General features: G+C 36.2%; 1 protein-coding gene across 2 annotated transcripts in view; it reads right to left on the minus strand.

Moving 5' to 3' along the window:
• Positions 1-23,798, minus strand: part of LOC136038755 (protein SDA1 homolog) — a 128,566-nt gene that overhangs the window by 89,310 nt on the left and 15,458 nt on the right. The window contains exon 1 of one of the 2 annotated variants that reach the window (XM_065722122.1): positions 3,399-3,551. The exons of the other annotated variant lie outside the window; for it this stretch is intronic. Coding sequence (XP_065578194.1) covers positions 3,399-3,485 — 87 coding nt within the window. The 5' untranslated portion in view covers positions 3,486-3,551. Of the gene's footprint in view, positions 1-3,398; positions 3,552-23,798 lie in introns of those variants that run through there. 2 annotated transcript variants of the gene reach the window in all.

A 23,798-nucleotide genomic window follows, 5' to 3' on the forward strand; every position in this document is an offset into this window, starting at 1 on the left:
ACCCATATACGCCCCTGGATGTCAAATAGCCTGATAATCTCTTCATACCGAAAAAATGACCTATATAAGTTAGCTTGCAAAACCAGTAGCGTTATTGACCTGACTAATTATAAAAAATACAAAAACATATATACCAAACTCATCCGGGAAGCAAAGAAAAATTATTATTATTCAAAAATCTCTCACTGCAAAGGGAACTTGCAAAAAATTTGGTCTACAATAAATGAAATCCTTTCAAAAAAAAGGAATTCAAGATCTGTTCCTATTAACCTTAGGGACATCAGTGGCAGATTAATTGACCCAATTTTAGTACCGGATGCTTTTAATAATTATTTCACTAATATTCCAAATGCTAACTCCTGTTCCTTCTCACAGTCAGTACACCCTAGCAAGAATCCCAGATCCATATTTTTCTCTCCAACTGATCGCAAAGAGGTGCTTCAAGTTATCAAATCTCTCTCTAATAGTAGTACACCTGACTTCTTTGGCATAAGTAATAAGCTTCTTAGGACCGTATCTTCCTATATTTGTGAACCCATTGTGCACATAGCAAATCTGTCTATGACCAATGGAGTCTTCCCAGAAATATTTAAATCAGCAATTGTTATCCCGATTCATAAAAAAGGCGATCCGTCTGAGATAAGCAATTATCGTCCAATCTCACTTCTCCCAGTTATATGTAAGGTGCTCGAGAGAATTATATTCCGACGTCTTTCTCCCTTTGTATTTGGGAATCAGTCATCAGATTTGTTGATTTCTCCTCATCAATATGGCTTCCGTGCCAAATTTTCAACTGCTCATGCACTAATAGACGCCACACAGTTTATACGTTCCCAACTTGACCTTAAAAATACTGTATTGGGCTTATTTCTGGATTTTTCAAAGGCCTTTGACATGGTTGATCACAGTGTTTTATTAAGTAAACTCAATAACCTAGGGATTCGCGGAGTTCCTTTCTCATGGTTCGGCTCTTATCTCTCTGGTAGAGTACAGAGTGTGAGACTGGGCGGGGTGACTTCACATCCCCTACCTGTCCAGAGGGGCGTCCCACAGGGCTCTGTTCTTGGTCCAATACTTTTTCTCCTTTATATTAATGATTTGATTACGGACCTGGGCCCATCAGTGCACCCAGTACTTTTTGCTGACGATAGCAACTTTTTCATCACCGGTCCTAATTTACCATCCGTCGTCACCTCTACTCAAACCCTTCTGAATAGAGTACAGGAGTGGTGTCTCGTTAACTGCATGACCATTAACAGCAAGAAAAGTCAGGTGGTATTATTTCAAACCCCTTACAAAAAAAATGAAGTTCAGCCAGCACTTGGCCTAAAATATTCTACCAATCTCCTCCCACAGGTCGAAGTTGCCAAGTTTCTTGGTGTCCACATAGACTCCTGCCTATCATTTGCAACACATGTGTCCTATGTTAGAGCCATAATTTTGCGACAGGTAAGTATAATTAATTGTGTGAATTATTTTCTTCCTCTCGATATCCTTGTCACCCTTTATTATTCTTTTATTTACCCATATATCTCATACTGCGGATCTGTATAGGGCAATACTTATCCTTCAGTTACCAATAAATTAAAATCTGCTCAAAACCATGCCGTCAAAGCAGTTTTTCGGTTGCCACGACTATATCCCACCAAGGACTTGTACTCCGATTTTGGTATTATCCCTTTTGAACAAATCATCAAAAAGTTAAATCTATCCCTTGCATATTCCGCTTACCATAAAAATCTTCCTCCCCACTTATTAACTTATTTTAATAGTAATAATTCTGAAGGCCACTGTCTCCGTTCATCCAACTGTTCCTTCATTGTCCCCAGGTGTATCTCTAGTTCCGCCCAGCGATCCCCAATTTATAAATCTATAATTCAATGGAATGTAATACCCTCCAGTGTCGAGCTATCCACAAGTTTTTGGACGCTATATAATAATGTACTAAAATCTTGATATTATATTTCTCTAAATGTTTGTTCAATTTGCTTTAATTACCCTTGTTTTCTCTTTTTTTTTTCTTCTCTCTCTTTTTCATTTACAATTTTTTGTTGTTTTGGTCCTTAACAAGTTTGCTTCTAGGATCTTTATTATTATTGTTGTTATGTGTTTTCTTTTCTTTTTGAATAAATTGATTGATTGATTGATATAATATGAGCTTGTTAATGTAGAGTATAGCATGGCTGAATTCAGAATGTGATAACTATGATTATTCTGTATATTATGAAGTAAGAGTTGTTTTCTTAGCATGTTTCCTTCTCCCTAGTTAGTTTTCTAGGCAAAAACCCAAGACCTTTTAGGGTAAGCACATATTTATACTTTTAACAGTAAAACAGAGATCAAGTATGCCCAGAAAATTAATGCACAATAGCTGCATTTTGAAGAGGGGAGATGTGGAGGCAGAGATATTAAAATAATTTTCCAGACATAGGCTATTTTAGCCTGTAGATCCATTCCTTAAAGTTTCATTTTCTGAGCCCAGTATATGTTTAGAGTACTTGATGCTATTTCTAGAAGTGTATCTATTTCTGGTTGACCCTCCTCCTCCTCCATGGGGCAGACTAAAAATGTATAAAGTGGACTTTCTTACAGGTAACATTACCTATAGAGTGAAGCATGTTAGTCCATGAGCCCTGTGGGGAGTGGGGCAAGGTCTGTAGGCTACTCTATATATATTTAATAAAACTTGTTTGAGGCTTTTTATTTTTATTACTCTTTGTTGAATAAATATATTATACAGACCTTATCCTACTGCCTGCATTGCTCATTGACCAATACACTTAGCTCTATAAACAGTATTACCTATAAGCAAGTCCACTTTACACATTTTTGGTCTTGCTGGATAGGAATTTTAGAAAGCTAAAAAATGAATGAAATTCTCTAATAATGACAAAGATACAATATGTGATCATCAGAATCTTGCTATATGCAGTAATACACACTTTAGAGCACTTGGAACAAAACTAAACATTTACCCTGACCCCCACCCCTTTCATCTCTGATTAATGTAGGCTATACAAATTCATTGTCTTAGTATTTGATCTTAGTTTATATATATATATATATATATATATATATATATATATATATATATATATCCTAGGTCTACATCTAGAACTATCAGGAGTATGACCCCAGCCCAACCCCTTTCATCTCTGATTAATGCATACAAATTCATTGTCAAAGTAATTGATTTTCATTTCAATACATCCTAGGCATACACCTAGAACCATTGGAAGGATGACGGTACATCGTCAGAAAAGCAACAATTATATTTTAATGGATATGAAATAAGGTAGGCCTATCTAGGCTGAAGGCACTAGACCTAGCCTACTTTTATTACTGTTTCCTCAAAAATGGTCAACCACCAAACATTTAACCTGAATAAAATTACTTACTTCATCTTTATAAGAAGCAGGGTCTCTTTTTATCAAATTCTGTAACTGAGGCAAATTATTCGGCAACTGGTTATTAATTCTTGACATGCTGCAATAGTTTTAAATGTCTAAGTAGTGACTCCAGCGTTGTCGAATACTGATGTTTGGTAGGGTGAAAATTGTCGCCGAAAAAGAGTACTATTCGTTCGAAAAGAGCAAATTTTGTGAGTAAAAAAATTTTGTCATCACTGTTACTTCATTTAAGTTGCTACAACTTATCCTATAGCCATTAAACATTTGAAACACTATCATATTTTTTTTAATTGCACTTATATTAAAAGCTTTCAGGTCTCCCTACTTGCATGTACATCTAATACGAATGAGCAAGACAATAAATATCAAAATTATTACAGTTATCAGTTAATACTCATGGGTTAAAAGTTATTACCCAGAAACTTAACTGAACTACAGTCAGAACTATTGTTGACTTAACTGCAGTAAAGTCAACTACAGCAGTTCAGAGTTCAAACGCTATCCCTGTTTCTAACAAGGATAATTTTCTGTAAAACCTGGTGCCTTTTATTTCCTTTTTAACCTGCCTGGAACGCTATCTTGGTCGCACGAGATAATTTCTTCCGCATCATTGCTTCAACAAAGTTGAATCAGAAATCTAATAAAATAAAAGATATCGTAGGTGAACTGCTCCTTGTAAGCTAGACGCAAATAATGACGAAGGCTAAGGGCCGTCCTTAGAAAAACATATATCTAAATGAAATGAGATTTACAATAAAATATTTTATTGTAAATATTGTATATTTTATTGTTAGTCTTATTTTCTATATACAAATGTTTTTTTTTAGGACGGCTCTTTGATATAAAGCCAAAATGCTCATTCGAGGTTTGAGCAACTTTCACTGTCTTGGAAATTCTCTATTGGTTTACCTATCTTTGTTATTCTTCCTCAACAGTTATGTTCTTCTTCTTTCTCGTTTTTGACAATCAATTTCCAGTTTTTATGACACATGTGGCTTTCTGGGTACAATACAAGAAAGTGGACAGCTGCCTGTTCAGCGAATGCACTGCTGGAGTACATTCAGGCATGTACTTTTTTCAGTCAGCACTAAGTTTTGAGTTAATTTTTCAGGTTATCGAGCTCGAAAATTTTTCGTTCAGTTTATAAGCTCGAGCGTGGCAAATCACATAAATTAAGCATACGGTCAAATAGCTTTTTAAACCCTATTACTTGGTTTCTTATTTGGCGGATATGTTTTTTTCTTTCTTTTACAGATGACTAAACAACAAATGGAATTACTAACCACCACCACAGTATATTGTTTCCTTTCTCGAAGCGTGAATCACTGAAATTAATTATAATTGAAGATTTTGTCACATTTCATCCCATTGTCACCTAGCAAGTTTGGAAACCATCAAAGAAGAGGCCCAAAGGTGTCCAAATTCCGAGTCAGGCAACGTTTGGATTCAAGTACTTAAGATTGTTTAACGTCAAGTCATTGCAGTCTATCCGCTTACTCATTTTTGAGCACATCTTAACAAAAAAAAATTAGGAACAACTCAATTGGATGTAGTGAGTGCTCAATAGGTTAGTCTTTTGCAGGCCTTACTTGTGGTAAATTGCGTTTGGCCTTAACTTTATGCAATCAAGCGAAAAAAAATAATTTAGCTGCTTGAATTCATTTTTGCCAAAAAAAAGAAAAAAATATAAATGAATGCGTGTTGTAAGTTTAACATTTATATGCTGATGTTCATTCCTCAAAATCCTAATATTTGTCTTTTTATTTATTATAGTTATAAAAATAAAAACATTTATTTTTTTTTCAGAAAAGTGCAAAATATGTTCTGGCCTTGAGAAGGCATATGGGTTGTGAGCCCTACTCATGTTATTTTCTACTCGTTCTGAGTTTGACTCGGTTATTGATTGTAATTTCTGTCCGTTCTGGTTTCATTTATTTATTGATGCTGATTTGTGGGAGTTTTACGCTTGGTAGATTATTTGATTCTATTTTAGCTCATCTTTGGTTTAATCAAGTTCTTTATTTTTCTTTGAAAAACTTATTTTCTAGAAAAGTTTTTTAAATTAATGTTGCAAAAAAGAGTGACTAGTCTCTCTCCTATAAACATTAATAAAGAATATATTACTGCTACTACTTCTCAATTAGGACTTTTTTTTGTTGTTTTTAGAGATAAGCTAGTATAGTAGCAAGAACGTATCCAGGATTTTTTTTTGGGGGAGAGTGTGCAATTTTTTTAAAACATCAAAAATTTGTCTATATTCATTTTTGTTACGTTTTTACAAGTAGGACAAATATTTACGGGGGGGGGGGTCCAAACCCCCTAGCTTCCCCTGGATGCGACCTTGTATAGTAGGTTATGCTGAATTATTATCTCAAGATTGGATATTTCTGAAATTCTCACCCGATTTTTGTATTTCTGGGGACTGTTGTTATTAACTTAATTTTCGTTAACTTACATTTGGCGACCGTCAAACAGTTCTTGTAAACTTATACTTCTGTTTCCATGAACAAAAGAAAATTTCAGAAAACATTATTAGTCAACAATGTTACAACGGAAGAAAGCCTTTAGTATGCCATAGATAAAAGCAAATTTTTATCTGGCCACGAACTGGCTGAAACACATTGAATAATAAGCAAATGAAAGCATTGATCACGTAGGATCTGATGTAAGCATAGAGTGATGAATTTAAAAGGTTTTTAGCGGTACTAACAGGAAACAAAAGCATCTTTTATCCTTATCTATCAGTTATCTATTATACTATTGGTCTTGTTTATCAGTTTTACTATCAATGATCGCAAAATTGTGTTTATGGTTGATTGTACCCCACACAAATGCTGAATGGAAGTGCATTTTATGCCTCATGCCCCATACAAGTCACATACAGCGCCCTGTTTCAGAGGGCACTGCTTTTAGAAAGATCGGAGGGAAGTTTGTCACAAAACCTCTAAGACAGGTAAATTGTGTGCAAAATATAGGAGACTACGTGCAAATCTTGATACTTTGGGCACATAGAAAAAGGAACCCGCTTCCTTGTAGGTGCCTGGCCACAGTCATTGGAAAATTTACAAGGGACCAATTGGATTAATTATTTTAGCTAATCTAGCGTTTAAAGCAAACTAATATTGATATCCATTGGCGGAGATATCAGCATTGATAGGAAAAAGGTTATTTTAAACAGTCAAATTTTTTGTGAATTTAGATTTGTCTATTTTAGATTTTTCCCGCTTCTGAAGGGAAGGGAACCAATAGAGCTTTAATCTCCCTTCCCCTCGATCTTTTTTTGATGCTTAAAGTTAGACCGAGACTACCATTATAAGAGATTTAATGACTTTCAATTCCTTTTCCTCGAAACCTGGAGCTGTCAAAATAGGAAAAAAACACATTAGTTTGGAAAAAGCGATAAAATATTTTGCATGGGGATGGATTTGTAGAAGGGTGGATAGCCTCTAGCATGCAATCTTGATATTTTGGCCTAATAAAAGAATGTTGTCTGAAGAATTCCCCAGACATTGCTTAAATAAAAAATACAAGCGAGCAAATTACTACCTACACAAAGAGTTATATATATATATATATATATATATATATATATATATATATATATATATATATATATATATATATATATATATATATATATATATTTTGTTTGTTTTTTTTTTAAATTGTTAATCTCAAAAATCACTATGAGAACCACATTCTCAGACGCTGCTACGAGCCACTTCTTTCATTTTAGAAAACAAAAACAAAAAACAAAAAAAATTAAAACAACTTTCATATCTTGTCTGTTTAATTGAAACTTGTGCTATGTAATCACATTCTTGAATTCAAAATACTAGAAACTTAAAAATCACAGGAACTTAAAAATCATAGAAAAATAGTAAAATACTTCAGAAAAGCCAAAATAAACAGCTTAAAAAAAACAGAAAGCATGACAGTATAGACCCGAAAAAAATTACATGTGCTATGTCTTGGAGTTAATTACATGAATATCTTTTGATATTTCATCTATCAATCATCAATCAATTAATTATTTGTTATTCACACACACAAACACACACACGCACATGCGCACACACACACACACACACAAACAAACACACACACACACACATATATATATATATATATATATATATATATATGTTATCTTTATAAGTGAACAACAATTGGGTATGTATGTATGTTCTCGAAAACGGCTCCATATTTTTTTGGGAAAATTGGTATCTTGGGATACTTTCAAACAGTTCGTGGTAACGAACTACAGTAAGAAGCGACCCGGCTCAATAGTAACCGAAACTCTAAAAACCGAAATTTTTATAAAAATAGTTACATCAAAAGAATCGCATTTTAATGCTGATTTTAAATATACAAGTTTCGTTAAATGTAGACATACCCATCAAAAGTTACGAGCCTGAGAATATTTGCCTTATTTTAGAAAATAGGGAGAAACAACCCTTAAAAGTCATAAAATCTTAACGAAAGATTTAATCAGATTCAGAGTATCAGAGAACCCTATAGTAGAAGTTTCAAGCTCCTATCTATAGAAATGTGGAATTTTGCATTTTTGCTACAAGACAGATCACGGATGCGTGTTTATTTGTTTGTTTTTTTTCCCCAGGGGTGATCGTATCGACCCATTGGTCCTAGAATGTCGTGGGAGGGCTAATTCCAACGGAAATGAAAAGTTCTAGTGCCCTTTTTAAGTGACCAAAAAATTGGAGGGCACCTAGGCCCCCTCCCGCGCTCATTTTTTTCCCGAAGTCACCGGATCGAAATTCTGAGATAGCCATTTTATTCAACATAGTCGAAAAACCTAATAACTATGTCTTTGGGGACGACTTACTCCTCCACAGTCCCCGTGGGAGGGGCTGCAAGTTACAAACTTTGACCAGTATTTGCACATAGTAATGGTTATTGGGAAGTGTATAGACGCTTCCAGGGGTATTTTTCTTAGTTGGGGAGAAAGGTTGAGGGGAGTGGGTTATGCGGGGGGATCTTTCCATGGAGGAATTTGTCATGGGGAAGAAAATTTCCATGATGGGGGTGCAGGATTTTTTTAGCATTCTTTAAAGAACAATGAAAAAAATAAATACGAAAAAGTTTTTTCAATTGAAAGTAAGGAGCAGCATTAAATCGAACAGAAATTATTACGCATGTGAGGGGTTCACCTCCTCCTAATACCTTGCTCCGAAGTAACTTTATTAATTTCAACTATTTATTCTACGGCCTTTGTGATTCAGGGGTGACCCGGCCTTTGTGACTTAAGGAATTGGGACAAAATTTAAGATTTAGTGTAAAGAGCGAGGTATTGACAAGGGGGTGAACCCCCTAATATATGTAATAAAAACATACAAATATAGAAGTTCGTTACGTAAGTTACGTACATTTTTACTAATAAAAACGTTCGTAAAAAATTAAAAGTTCTAGTTGCCTTTTGAAATAACCAAAAAATTGGAGTGTAACTAGGCCTACTCCCCCGCTCCTTTTTTCTCAAAATCGTCCGATCAAAACTATGAGAAAGCCATTTAGCCAGAAAAATAAATTAATATGCAAATTTCATTTTAATTATTCATGTGGGAGAGCCAAAATCAAAACATGCCTTAATTTAAAAACGTTCAGAAATTAAATAAAAAAACAATTTTTTTTTAACTGAAAGTAAGGAGCGATATTAAAACTTAAAACGAACAGAAATTACTCCGTATATGAAAGGGGCTGTTCCCTCCTCAACGCCCCGCTCTTTACGCTAAAGTTTTTACTGTTTTAAAAAGTAGAGTTGAGAGAAAGAGTCAAACCTTAGCGTAAAGAGCGGGGCATTGAGGAGGGATAAATATAAACTATTATTTTACTATGAATAAATTGATTGATTGAGTTCAGAACAAACACTGATTCACACATTAAAAGCCACGTCTGCAACCAAGAGTGAAATATGTCATTTTTGTATTTTCTTTTTATTTTCGGTGAAAACTGAATTCAACTTAATTTGGTATTTGGGTAACGTAAAGTGTCAATGCCATGGTAAGTAGTTACCTAACTCCAAACATTAGTTTTATTCTGCATCATTTTTATCATCACTTCATAGTTGAAATAGTGTAAAGCGGCACAATATGGCTATACATTTTTTCCTTGAATGAGTGAGATTTATCACTTTTTTTTACTTGATTCACGTAAATCCTTAAAACGGACCGTACAATTCCGTACCGTTAAGCGCAAACGTACTCAGTCCACTTTTTTGCGAAATTGAGTTAGCAATATAATCTAGCGTGATTTTTTTTCTGCGTTGACCGCACTATTCAGAATTGGCATACGTGCATCCATTTTTTGAGCTACAAATTATGTAGTAAGGTGTTCAGTCACAAGCAAACCATATTGAAATTTGCATAAACGAGTTCAGTCTATGGATAATCTCACCCATGGACTGGACACATTTAAGTAAATAAGAATTTTTTTAAATATGGAGTGATTACCTTTTTCAGCTTCGTCAGCGTCATCACTGTTATGAAAAAAAAAGAAAAAAAGAAGGAAAATCAGAGAAAAAACATAACTTGCGATCAAGCAATATCTAAGGCCAGATTTTCTTCTTTGGACAAATGAAAACTCACAAATCCTACAAGCCAAAACCAATCCAAAGCCAAAAATGTCTAACACTGGGACACTCAACAAACAAATGCACTGACATTTTAAAAACCTGCAGAAAATGTAAGAGCTCACACCGCGAAGGAATGCTAAGTTGTAAAGATTCTTCAATTGAAACATTTTTCAATCATGGGTTTCAATTGAAACCCATGATTCTTCAAATGAAACATTATATCCTGCATACAAAAAACGAGTATTAACTCTCCAAATAGCTGCAAAGAATACTATACCTTATCCATTTGCAGCTCTGGAAGCAAATGCAGCCATGCACTCTAAACAGACCCTTTACGAAACCACCCAATACTGACACTCATAGAACACCCAAGGTTATTCTACCGAGAGCAACTAGCACTTCACCACAAGACTCTTCTTCAAAACACTCCAGCTCACAATCCTACCAGAGAGAACCATCGATGCTGAGCCAACTAACCTCCTCATTCAATGAGAAAAGGTCTGCCTGGCACTACTCGAGACAAAGAACTCAGAGAAAATATTTGTCTTCGAAACAGACTATTCAAAAGATGTGTGATTTTAACAATGAAGATCAGAAAGAAAATGGCAGAAAGTTCAAAATGTTTGCATTGTACAAACGAATTTTTTATGGCAGCTTCAACCTTGATTTTGCGGCTCCAGTGAAGGAGTCCTGTGGTACGTGTGAGAAGTTTGTGATCAGGGAAAAATCTGCTCTAACCGACAGTGATAAAGAACAAGCAAGATCAGAAAAGGCTGCGCATGAGTCTTTTTTCAGGAATGCCTGTCACTCAAAAAGGTCTGACATCGAAGCAGCCACAGACAGTGAAGGACGAAAAGAGGTCGAGTGTTTTGACCTCCAGCAGTGTCTGCCGACTCCTGCTCTGAAAACTAAACTTGTTTTTTTTTTTTTTTTATAAGCGTCAGCTGTGGACTTACAATCTCACAGTTCATGATATTACCGATCAAGGTTCTCTATCGTACAAATACCTTGGCATGAAGCCACAGGCGACATAGGGGCCAGTGAGGTTGCCTCACGTCTCTTTCACCACCTGACTAATCTTGATGAATGTGCCGAGATTGTTGTGCTCTGCTGTGACACGTTTGGTTCCCGAAACAGGAACTTGTTTGTGACTACTATGTCCTCATACTTTGTATCTAACTTGACAAGAAATTTGACGCACACTGATCAAAAACTCTTAGAGCCTGGTCACACGCACCTGAAATACGATAGTGACCATGCCCGAATCGAAAAGGCTAAGAAAACGTCAGAAATCATGGTCGGAATTCCTGGTAACTGGACTGATGTTATACGACTAGCTAGAGGAAAGATTTCCATGAAAGCCCGTAAGATGACAAGAGAACAGGTTCTTGACTTGAACGAATTTTTTAAGCAGATGTTAACAAAAAAAAACTGCTGATGCAGAAAAGCGTTCAGTTTCTTGGCTGGACATTCGTTGGATAAGACATGAAAAATAATTCGGAATTCCGAAATCTAAAACTAGCTTGAATGAAGAAGAGCCCTTCCGAACACTGAACTTGAGAAAAAGGAAGGTCTATCTCAAAAGCAAAGTATAACAACCTCATGTCACTTCTGCCGCTGGTAGATGAGCAGTACCATACTTTTTACAGAAACATTACATATGATTCATCGTCAGTTGACTTCGTTTGTGACGAACCCGAACCTGTGAAGGAAACTGAAGCAGAGCAGTAAGGGGATTTATTCAAGTTTATTTTCTAACATTTTTGTATTCGAAATTTCATGTTTTTTTTTACTAAAAGTAAATAACCAGTTGAATTGAACACCTTTATGCAGTATCAGCTTGTTGCATAAAGGACTGCAGAGAAAGAGAGAGAAAGATATACTGCAAACTGCAGTATGCAGTATGCAGTATCAGTATCAGTGCAGTATTAGTTTGTTGACTTTTGATCAACAATGTTCTGAAAAAGGTGTTCAGTCCATTTTCTCGTAAACTAGAATAGATGGGTGAATTTTAAGCAACCATAAAAATAAGCGTTCAAAAACATACCTGTTACGCTTCTTAGATTTTGTCTTCTACAATATCCTGATTTTTACGATTTTTTTTTATTTAGTTTGTTAAAGTTCGAAAAAGTGGACTGAGTAGGTTTGCGTTTAACGGTACGGAATTTTGAATATAAGTTTTTCAAATTCTTTGGCATTGCTAGTGTGTTAAAAATATGGGAGGAAGACAGAGAAAGAGAAGGAGAAAGAGAAAGAGAAGAGAGAGAGAGAGAGAGAGAGAGAGAGAGAGAGAGAGAGAGAGAGAGAGAGAGAGAGAGAGAGAGAGAGAGAGAGAGAGAGAGAGAGAGAGAGAGAGAGAGAGAGAAGAGAGAGAGAGAGAGAGAGAGAGAGAGAGAGAGAGAGAGACTGTTTGCAGCTACATTTTGCTTTGCTCCCAATAAAGTACAAATCGTAGACAGTCATCTTTTGGAGGCTGGAGGAATAACAACAAGTTTATTTGTGGCAATTCCTATTCGTTTTCAGCTTGGCTTTACTTTCAATGTGTAATCCTTTTTTTTAGATTTTATTTCTTCAATCATGGTAAAATCTACTCATTATTAGTTTATTGTTTTGTGAAAGCTAATTTCTATACGTTTTAGTAGACCCTTCCAAGGTAGAGTTAACGCTACGATTGATTTCTCCTCATGATAATGTGTTTTACAATTTTTACTTTTGTAATCTTAACGGTTCTTTACCCAATATTGAACCAGATGCTTAACCAATGGGAACTAGTTTAGAGAGGAATGGTAATAGCGACACTTGAAGATAACTGAAATTAATAATTCTTACAACTTCCATTAACCTTACTGACATTGAAAAAAGCGCTACCTAACAATTTTGCATAGTAAAGTAAACTTCAATTCTTTTAATTATTTTTCTAACTTGTGACATTCATAGAGGCCAACCCAACATTAGATAGTGATATTTCTTTGGATTGTGTTCTTTATTTCTATTTCCCTTACTACTTCTTCTTCCAATTTGGATTAAAATGTAGACACTTTCGCATAGTCTCATGGCTGGGATAAAATTTCGAGCCCTGAAGTGTGTTGCTACAGCTAGGTTCGAATTCTGAGTCCCGTATTACCAAGCTGAGATCAAACCCACTGCCCCACTACGAGACTGTTGTTTACTTAAGTTTTTGTTAATTGTAATATTCTATTGGATGCTATGCTACAGCTTCTTTTTTTAATACTCACCCTTATTACTCAGCCTACCATTGAGTAATCAATTGACATTTTTCTGTCTTTCAGCCATTTTTTCCCCTATATAAAGGGAAATTGTGTACGAGTATTCAGTCATTAGGTACATTTTCCATAGGAATAAATAAAAAGTTCCCTTTTCAGATGTTCATTTTCCTGATAAAAGCATTAAATTTTTTCGTCTTATTTTCCATGTTGATTTTCTGCAATAATTATAAATCATAGAATTTCCTTTTGTTTTCATGTTTTTGTTATGCCATAAAGTTCACCTTCTCATATTAAATATGGTTCAGTTATGTTTATTAAATATTATTATATTGAGTAATCCATGGTAAAGATAGAAGCCAATTTTTTGCTTCAGACAACTTCAGTAGAAGTTATTTTCCTAATTTAAATAACTTCAATAAACCTTTAAACTGCCATTGAATATCTTAAGAGTAAAATTGTTATATATACAACAAGCTAAATAAATTGATTAACAGAATCAACAAAAAACCTTACCTGTCTTAGATTAACGTATTTTCTAGGAGTAACACTACTGGTACCACCGCTGTCTGTCAAAGTTCCAGAATTTTTGCTAAAATTACACAGAAAAGAAAAATTTATTAAAGTCAGCGTCTAAAACTTCGATTGTGTTTTAAATGTAAACAAGTGCATACGTAATAATTTATCCCGTAAAGAGGAATGCGGTAAATTATGAAAAACCAAATAAGTTAATTATTCACAATTTTTCAAAAATTACTGAAAAACGAAAAAACATCTTGAGAATTCCATTACAGAGAATAGTAAAGATGTTAGGTAATTTCCCCATAATTTCCTATATTTCCATATGAATAACTTGTTCGGTTTTGACAATACCTTGAGATTTCGATTAAAAATCTGTCTACACCCTTGTTTTTACGGGAGTCTACTAGACCACTGATTACTGCCAGGGAAAAAAAAATAATTATTAGTATCATCTTAGACCTATAGATACATTCTGATTATTAAGAGATATCTCAAGATATAAGTACCTGCCGGCATTTAAACGATTTTCTGTAAAAAAAACTAACTATTGGAAAAAGAGATAGTATCAATCTAGATTTACTAGTCGATGACGAAAACTAAGAGTTTTCTTTTCTAACATTGATGAAATAATAGTAACGAGCGGTAAACAATGAATGAACCTTGTCAACAGTAACCGGAATTGTGAACACAGTTTTGAAAAGAGTACATCAGAGGCAACGTTATTGCGTTACCTACAATAAAGACCATAAGGCTTCAAAGTTTTACTAAGTATATATTATTATTTTTTCCTAGTGGCACTTCATATGGAAGGGGTTGTCACACAAACTTCGGAGGGGGCTCATTCGATCGGAAATCAGAAGTTGTAGAGCCTTTGTCAAGATTCAAAAGTGACTGGAGGGCATCTAGCCCCCTCTCCCCAAACCCTCTATTTCCCAAATACACTCAATAAAAATTTTGAGATAGATTGTTCAAAACAGTCCAAAGATCAGGTAGCAAAAACTACGGGGTCAACACAACCACCCAGAGCCCAAGGGCAAGTGTTGAAATTAACACACCACAACATAAAAGGTTTTTATGGAAGGGGTGGTCGTATAAACTTTCGAGGAGGCTCATTCGATAGGAAATTGAAAGGTATAGTTCCGTTTTCAAGAGTCCAAAGTGATAAGAGGGCAGATCACCCCCAGACCCTCCTCCCCAAATGGATTCGATCGAAATGACAGCCATTTTGTTCGAAATAGTCCAAAGATAATTTAAAAGTGCCACAGGGGTAGACACAACCCTCCAGAGCCCAGGAAAGGATTACAAAATTGCGCCTCGGGAGCACATAAGGTTTTTATGGAAGGTATGGTCGCATAAACTTTGGAGGAGGCGCATTAGATTGGAAATTCAAAGTCCTAGTTCCTTTTTAAGAGTCAAAAGTAATCAGAGGGCAACTAGCCTCCCCTAAAACCTCTTTTCCCGAAATGCATCCAATCAAAATTCTGAAATATCCGTTTTGAAATAGTCCAAAAATGATACAACAATACCTCCAAGGTTGACACAGCCCCCCAGAACCGGGGACAAGGTTTGTAAGTTATGTCCGAGGGCATATAAGATTTTTATGGAAGGGGTGATTGTATAAACTTTGGAGGAGGCTTATTTGATTGGAAATTGATATTCTAGTTCCCATTTTAATCAAACCTAGAAGAATGGTTATTGAACAGTATGCCTATCTAAAAATTTTGATCGGAAGCACTGGAGAAAAAGGAGCGTGATGGGGGGATGGTTGTCCCCTGATCGTTTTTGACTCTAAGAAAAGGAACTTGAGCTTTCAGTTTCAATTTCAATGAGCCTCCTCCGAAGTTTACCCGATCAACGCTTCCATAGAAACCTTGTATGTTAACAATAGGCAAATTGCATAAACGAGAGTCCTTGCCACGGGTTCTATAAGGGGCTTTTTCAACCACGGGGGCATAGTTATTTGACCTACTGACTATTTCCAACAATATGGCTACCTCAAAATTCCTCGGATCGCTTTCGACTCTTAAAAAGGGCACTAGAACTTCCAATTTTCAATTGAATAAGATCTTTCTGAAGTTCATACGATCACCCCTTCCATATGAAGTACCTCTGGGAAAGAATAAGAATAAAGCTTTGAAGCCTTATGGCTCTTTACTATAGGCAACGCTGTAGCGTTGCCTCTGATGATAGGTCCAAGTTCAATTTCTATTTATTTCCATAAAATAACAATAACAAAAACAATATCCCAAAGGGCTCAATGGCCCGTTATTTGGGAAACGACATACAATAAATAAAGAATGATAAAACTTGGCATAAACACATTAACAACATCTAAAAATATATCTATAAGGAAAAGAAATCAACTCATCGGCAGTCCCCACGAAACAGCGACCCTCACCTCACCCGACAATAAAATACAAATGCAACCTCTTCATAAAAACTTGCCGCCTGCTCTGATAACCAAGAATTCACTGCAGTTTTTACGTCGTCGTTATCATTGTAACGGTTGCCACTGAGGTCGTAACCGGTTGAACTGGAGAAAAAACACGGGCTTCGCATATCACGCCCAAATCGAGGCAACAGACTGCCAAATCCTCAGAAAGCTCCGCAGATCGATACAAAAAAGTGACTTGGCATGTTGACAAACGGAATTGTCTTTTTTCATGACAACGACGTAAAAACGGCTGGGAACTATTGGTTATCAGAATAGGCAGTAGGTTTTAAGAAGAGGTTGCTTTAAAATTAGTTGAGAGGTATGATAAGTGTTTGAACAAACTTGGCAACTATGCCATTATATAGAGTAAAGTATGTCCTTTCTGAAAAAAAAATTTACCTTTTTGAATAATCATTTCGTTGTGCACTTATCTTCAAACGGACATTACAAGAAACATCCCTCTTATATCAAAACACACTATGCACAAAGAGGTTGTTAAAATGGGTGTTTTAGCATTGTCTTAGGAACGACTTAGAGTATTTAGTTGAAACTTTCAGTGCAAGATGAAGGGGATGCTCAACTGACCAAAAGGCAATTAGTGCATAGGTACTACTACTGCTACTTCTACTGCTGCTTTTACTGTTACTGCTACTACTATTACTACTGCACTTCCTACTACTACTACGAATACAACTACTACTAAGAATGAGGGTATTAAGGCGAAACTCATAGGGAATGATGAGGGTGAATTCGAATTGAATGAAAACACACCATTTGTATCCAGGTTGTCAAAGGGGCGTATCAGTAAAATCGTATCTTAAGAAAGGATTGGAGTATTAACTTGGAGCTCACAGCCCAAGAGCCGCTTAGGGTATTAAGTTGAAACTTTCAGGGTAAGTAAGGGTGGATTTTGAAAAAACAAAAGGCGCATTGTGCATACTGTTACTAATGCTACTACAACCGTGACTATTACTACTACTGAGGCTGAGAATATTAAGGATAATTTTTCCAAAAACATTTAGGGATGTTGAACTAGCCAAAAGGCACTATGTGCATACTATTACTACTACTTCTAGCACTACAAAAATTTTCAGGAAATGTTTAGGGGGATGTTGAATTAAATTAAACACACTACATGCATGCAGGTTGTCATAGAGGCAAATACACCATATCTTAGAAACAGCTTAAAGTATTAAATTGAAACTTTCAGGGCATGTCGAAGGGGATGTTGAACTAACCAAAATACATTATGTTCACGCTAACCCTATTGCTAAAACTAATTTAAAAACTGAGGCTGAAGATATTAAGGGAACATTTCAGGAAATATTTAGGGGCATATTGAACTAAACCAAAACACGTTGTATGCATGCCGGTAGTCAAAAGAACGTGAGTGCAATTTCTCAGGAATGGCTAAGAATATTAAGTTGAAAGTCTTAGGGCATATTGAGGGGAAAATTGAACTAAACAAAAGGCGATTTTACACAATGCTACTACTACTACTATTATTACCGAGGCTAAGACTATTAAGGTCGAACGTCCAAGGAATGTTTGGAGGAATATAGTGAAAAAAATAAAAACACATCATTTGAATGCAGACTGTCAAAAAAGTTTATCAGCAATATAAACACTGGCTTGAAGTAGTAAGATCAAACTTTCAGGGCATGTTAAGGGGGGTGTTGAACAAACCCAAAGGCACTACTACTACTGCGAATACCACTATCACTACTGAACCCATAGATATTAAGGCAAAACTTTCATAAGATTTTGAATTAAATCTAGGAAGACTATGTCAATACATGTTATCAAAAGGGCCTAACAGCTATATCCTAGGAAAAGCTTAGAGTATTAGGCTGAAACTATCAGTACATGTTGAAGGGGATGTAGAATCAACCAAAAGGTATTATATCCATACTACTGTAACTTATTTTACTACTACTACTATTAATTCTACAACTAAGACTAAGAGTATTATGGAGGAATTTTCAGGAATTGTTGAGGTGAATGATGAGGAATAAACAAATTAAATCGAAATACACCGATACACACCGCCATCAAAAGTTCGCAAGAACGGCTTAGAGTATTAAGTTGAAACTTTCAGGGCAGGATGAAGGGGATGTTGAACTACTAAAAACTCACTATTTACATACTCTTACTACTACTACTACTGGTAGTAGCACTACTTCTGCTGCTGCTACGAGTACTACTGTTACTATGGCTGATGGTATTAAGGTGAAAATTTTCTGGGATTGTAAGGGGGATGTTAGACAAAATCAAAATGCATTATGTGCATACAACCTATAAAAAGGGCGTATCAGCTATATTTAATAAACGGTTTAGAGCATTAAGCTCAAACCATTACGGCAAGATCAAGGAATGTTGAACTAACGAAAATGACACCATGTCAACTTCATAACTGCTACTACTACTACTACTGATACTATTACTGCTATCACTACTACTACTCCCTATGCTCCTATTATTACTTCTGCTGCTACAACTGCTACTATTGTTAATGCTAAGAGTGATAGTAAAAATTTTTAAGGAAAAGTTAGGGCAGTGTCGAGCTAAATTAAAATACACTAGGTTCTTGCAGATCGTTAAAAAGGTGTATCAGCAGGGTAATAAGGCTTAGAGTATTAAGGTGAAGGTTTAAGGGTATTTTGAGGGGGATATTGAACTAAAACAAACACACTATTTACATCAGGGTTATCAAAAAGGACCGTCAGCAATTTTTCAGCAGCGCCTTAAAATATTAAGTTAGAACTTCCAGGGTTACTAAAATTACTACCATTTTTGTTACTGTTTGTACTATTACTATTGCTTCTATAGGACGAAATTATAACAGTTTAAGTGCTTCCAGGTTGTCAAAATGACATAGATAGGATATCTTAGGACTGGAATCCAGATTGTCAAAAGAGTGTATTTGCAGTAACAGCTAGAGGTATTATGTTAAAACTTAACGGCATATTATTGAAAATTTTGAGCTGAATCAAAAGAAACTATGTTTATCTAAGCTAGTCATAAGGGAGTATTCGCAACATCTTAGGACGGATAAAGACATTCAGTTGAAGCTTTCAGGACATGTTGAGGGGGGATTTTTAATTAAAAAAGAATGCTAAAAGGGCCATCTACAATATATCTGGAACAGCTAAAGGAATTAAAATGAAACCTTTTGGGGATGCTGGGGACTATATCGAACAAAATCAGAACACATTATATGCACACAGTTTGTCAAAAGGGTATATCAGCAATATCTGAGGAACGGCTGAGGGCATCAAATTAAAATTTCTAGGGCTACTAAAATTACTACTACTACTCCCACACCTAAAACTACTACGATGACAACTATTTGCGGCTGTAACTGCATGCGTTTCTAACTACTTGTGACTGAGGCTCCAACTGCTTGTGACTGCAAGCTGCTATTGCAACTACAAGCGACTTCTGATGCAACAAATACTTGCGTCTGTAGCTACTTAAGACCGCGACTACAACTAATTGCGACTACTACTGTGACTAATTGGAACTGCAACTGGGGCTACAAGGAATTATGACTACTTGCAACTGCAACTGTGACAACTTGCGACTGCTATTACTACTTCTACTACTATTGTTTAACTAAATCAAAAGAATTTAAGTGCATCCAGTCTTACAAAATAGTACAGATCGCTACTATCCTACCTCCAAATGTGCTACGAATCAAACTATCCTATGTCCAAAAATGGAAAAAATCGATTATTAGACTATCTTGTGCTAAATTGTGTGCTGAACTCAAATTTGCAGTCAGAATTGGCCCCACGCCACTAGAAAGCCTTTTTCTTTCTTATCCTATGTTGCAAATATGCTTTTCTCACACCGTGAAACTATTCTATGTCCTTATTTGGACTTGGGCTAGTTTCAAGCAGTAAATTTTGATGAGTTGCAGGACAAAGGATAGTTTGTCTGGACTTAGGATATTGCCATTCTAAAGTATCGATAGGTCTTTTTGGACATGGGATAATTTGATGGCAACGTTTGCCTTCACCGCCATCAATATTTATAGTGAAAATTTGCAATTATGAAGGAAGATTGAAGTTGCAAAATGAATAGAGGAAGAATACTAATGGAACTAGCTAGAGAGAAAGCCAGGAAAGGTAAGAGAAAATTATCTGATTCTTATTCTTGTTCCTTTTTTTGTCTTTTCAATGTTACTATAACATTAGACAGTAGACCATTGAGGTATTGTGCTTTCCTTATATATTGTGGATTTCTTCAGGTCCCCTCTGGTGCACTCTGGCCAGTCACGTCAGCTCATTCCTGGGTAGAGCAGTTAACCACAAACCCTGAATTTTGGATACCCTATGCCTAACGCCGGATACACTATGCCAAACGTTGGATATCTGTTGGCACTCTAACCCTGAACTATCTCACAAATGGTGAAATCTGATTGGTTTATTTTTGAGCTTCAGTACTCATCAATACATTATGAATACTTTATTGGCAACAAGTATCCAGCGTTTGGAACAGGGTATCCAGCGTTAGGAATAGGCCAGCGTTTGGCATATGGTATCTATACCAAATGCTGGATATATCCAACTTTCTGCAAAGAGTATCCAAAAATCAGGGATTTGTGGCAGACTGGAGTAGAGTACCTAAATGTTTGGTAGCTGCCATCCCTGAGCTATCCCCACCAGTGGCACTGTGCCCACTGTAGGATTCTATTTTACAATACCTGATCTACTATTAAAGTATTATTTGACCTTTCCACTAATACTGATAAGGTTTTACTGGTCAGACACAATCTCTTAGGTCAAACTTTACATCGTCCCTTCTGCCTGTTCACTAGCTCTACAGTGGGGAATGTGAAATGGTCGATGTGACTACTAAAATGTACCGGACAGCCTGTATTTCTGGTGGACAGTGGCGTTAATAGGTTCAAATGAGCCATGATTGCTCTGATGTTGTAAAAGAGAGTGAGATTGTAGCTTGTAGCTGTAACTACTTCAGTCTAAATATTTTTTAGAGTAGGATTTATAGGTTTACAAGTCTATTAGTAGTTTACAAGTTTTCTAGAATTCCTGGATACAAGTCTTCTGGACTTCCTGGATACTTCCCGTTTATTTTATAGAGTTTGGTAGTATTAAGTGAACTGAACTGAATAGGCTGAATATTTGCAGCATATAAATAGTAAACATAAAGAAATACAGTATTGTCAACACCTGTAATTCAGTGACATCAGATTTTCTCTAAACATCTAACGAGGCAACCTTTAAATCTGGCAACAACTTAAACAACATAAAAAGCTTATTTTATTTAACTCATTGTTGCTGCAGTTATCGGGGCTTCAACATAAGATTTGACTGCCCTAAAAAAACAGTACTTATGCATGACATTGCTGTAACAATTTTTTTTTCCAGGTTCGGCTGTGACAACAACTAATGGCAACAAATTTGACTGCAACTCTAACACTAATTACTTGAGTCACCCAGAAACCTCAGGAATTTATTCAGGAGAGTTGGGAGGAATGCTATGGGCCATGACCACAGAAGTTGGCAGCTTGTTTGAAACGAATGAAACCCGTACAGATTCGCATTTGACAGTAGAGACTAGTCTTGATCTGAGAATGATGCAGTGCATTTCTGACGCTCCTCATGTGTCACGCACTCCTATTCTGAATCTTGACGTGCGCTTTCAAACTAATGAGCAAGGGTCTAGTGCAGATGTTTCTGTGCATAACGATTCTGACTTAGGTGCAAGCGAAGCTACCATTCAGGATGAATCCGAGAACTTTTGTGAGCTAGGCATTACTGGTGCTGCATCTGCTTTTGAACTTAGTGGAATAAAAGAGAATGGGAATGCCTCTGCTAATGAACGTAGTGGAATAGAAGAGAATGGGATACCTCTGCTAATGAACTTAGTGGAGTAAAAGAAAATGGAAATACCTCTGCTAACAAACTTAGTGGAATAGAGGAAAATGACAGTGCGTCTGCTGGTGAACTTAGTGTAACAGAAGAAAGTCCCACTGCCCAGGGGAAGAAGAGGAAGAGAAGACCTTCCAGCTGGAAAAGATACATAGCAAAGAAGAAGATGAATGCTGGCATCAAACACATTAGTAGCAAAGGAAAGACTCTGTCAGAAAGGACTATGAAAGGGCCTTGTAAGTGCAAGGTGATGTGTTATGAAAGAATTCCGGAAGAGACTCGAATAAACATTTTCAGGTCTTACTGGGAATTGGGTAATATTAATAGACAAAGAAACTAAATACTTTAGCAAGTTAGTCAAGCCAAGAAAAAAAAACGTTCTAGGATACGTAAGAGCGATAATGATAATCATGAAGAAGGAACAGAGGGAAATAACAATGACACTGAAATAAGCAGAGGGGAGGGTGTTTTCAGTAGCGTATTCCTTGTGCATTAATGATGAACCTGAGAAAGTCTGTCGACTGTTTTTCGTAAATACGCTAGGAATTTCTGAACATATGGTGAAAACTGCGTTGAAGAAATAAGTGCATGGTACGGGAGCTGCGAAAAGGGATGAAAGAGGTCGAAAAGAAGAATCCCGCAGATTCACCGATACGAGAGAACTTAAATCATGCAGGGAGCATATAAAACTTTTGAAAAAAGCCCCAAGCCATTACTGCAGAGATAGATCTAAATCTCAGTATTTGGAAGATGGGATCAAAAGTCATGCTTACCTTTATAGACTCTATCGAGACTTGTGCCTGGAAAACAATAGACAACCTGCAAGATCCGACAAATAGAGAGAAATTTTTCAGCATGAGTTCAATCTCAGCTTTTTCCGTCCCAAAAAAGACCAATGTGACAAGTGTGTTGCGATGGAAAATGCTAGCCCTGAGAAGAAAGAACAGTTGACTATACAGTACAGTGAGCACATCAGAAATACGGAAAAAAGTAGAAAGTCTATGGCAGAGGAACAAGAGAGAGGAAAGATGGACCCTGAAAGGATTATCATAGCGTGCTTTGACTTGCAAAAGGTCCTATAGTGTGCGCGTGGAGAAGTTTCTTCTTATTACTATAAGTCGAAACTTCACTGTTACCATCTCAGTATTTATAACTGCAATACTCGCTAAGGAAACTGCTACATGTGGCATGCAGGCACTGCTAAGAGGTTCGTCAGAAATCGGGAGTTGTGCTTACAGCTTTATTGCGAGTATGGTAGAGAAAGGAGCAAAAGAATTCGTTTTCATAAGTGACAATTGCGGAGGACAAAACAAGAACAAAAACCTTGTTTCCCTTTATTTACACTGGGCCAGTAAATTTAAGATAGTAATTACTCACTTATATCTTGAAACCGGGCACAAGCAAAATCAAAACGATTCGGTCCATGCTGTCATCGAGAGATTTGCTAAGAACCAAACAGTGTATATGCCTTCTCAGTGGTTCCAGATTGCAAAAAGTGCATGTTTGAAGAGTCCTTACAAAGTAAAGGAAATGGGAATCTCTGATTTCTATGATCTTGATAAGCTATGTAGAGAGACCAGTGATAATTTTAACGTCGATATCAACGGGGTTAAAGTGAACTTCACAGAAATCTGAGTGTTGAAAGTTGATTACACATTGCCTGACATGATTAGTGTTCGGACCAGCTGGGCAGCTGAAAACATCAAGATGATTGAAACAATC

The sequence above is a fragment of the Artemia franciscana genome, chromosome 18, assembly GCF_032884065.1.
Source record: "Artemia franciscana chromosome 18, ASM3288406v1, whole genome shotgun sequence".
NCBI classification, from domain to species: Eukaryota; Metazoa; Arthropoda; class Branchiopoda; order Anostraca; family Artemiidae; genus Artemia; species Artemia franciscana.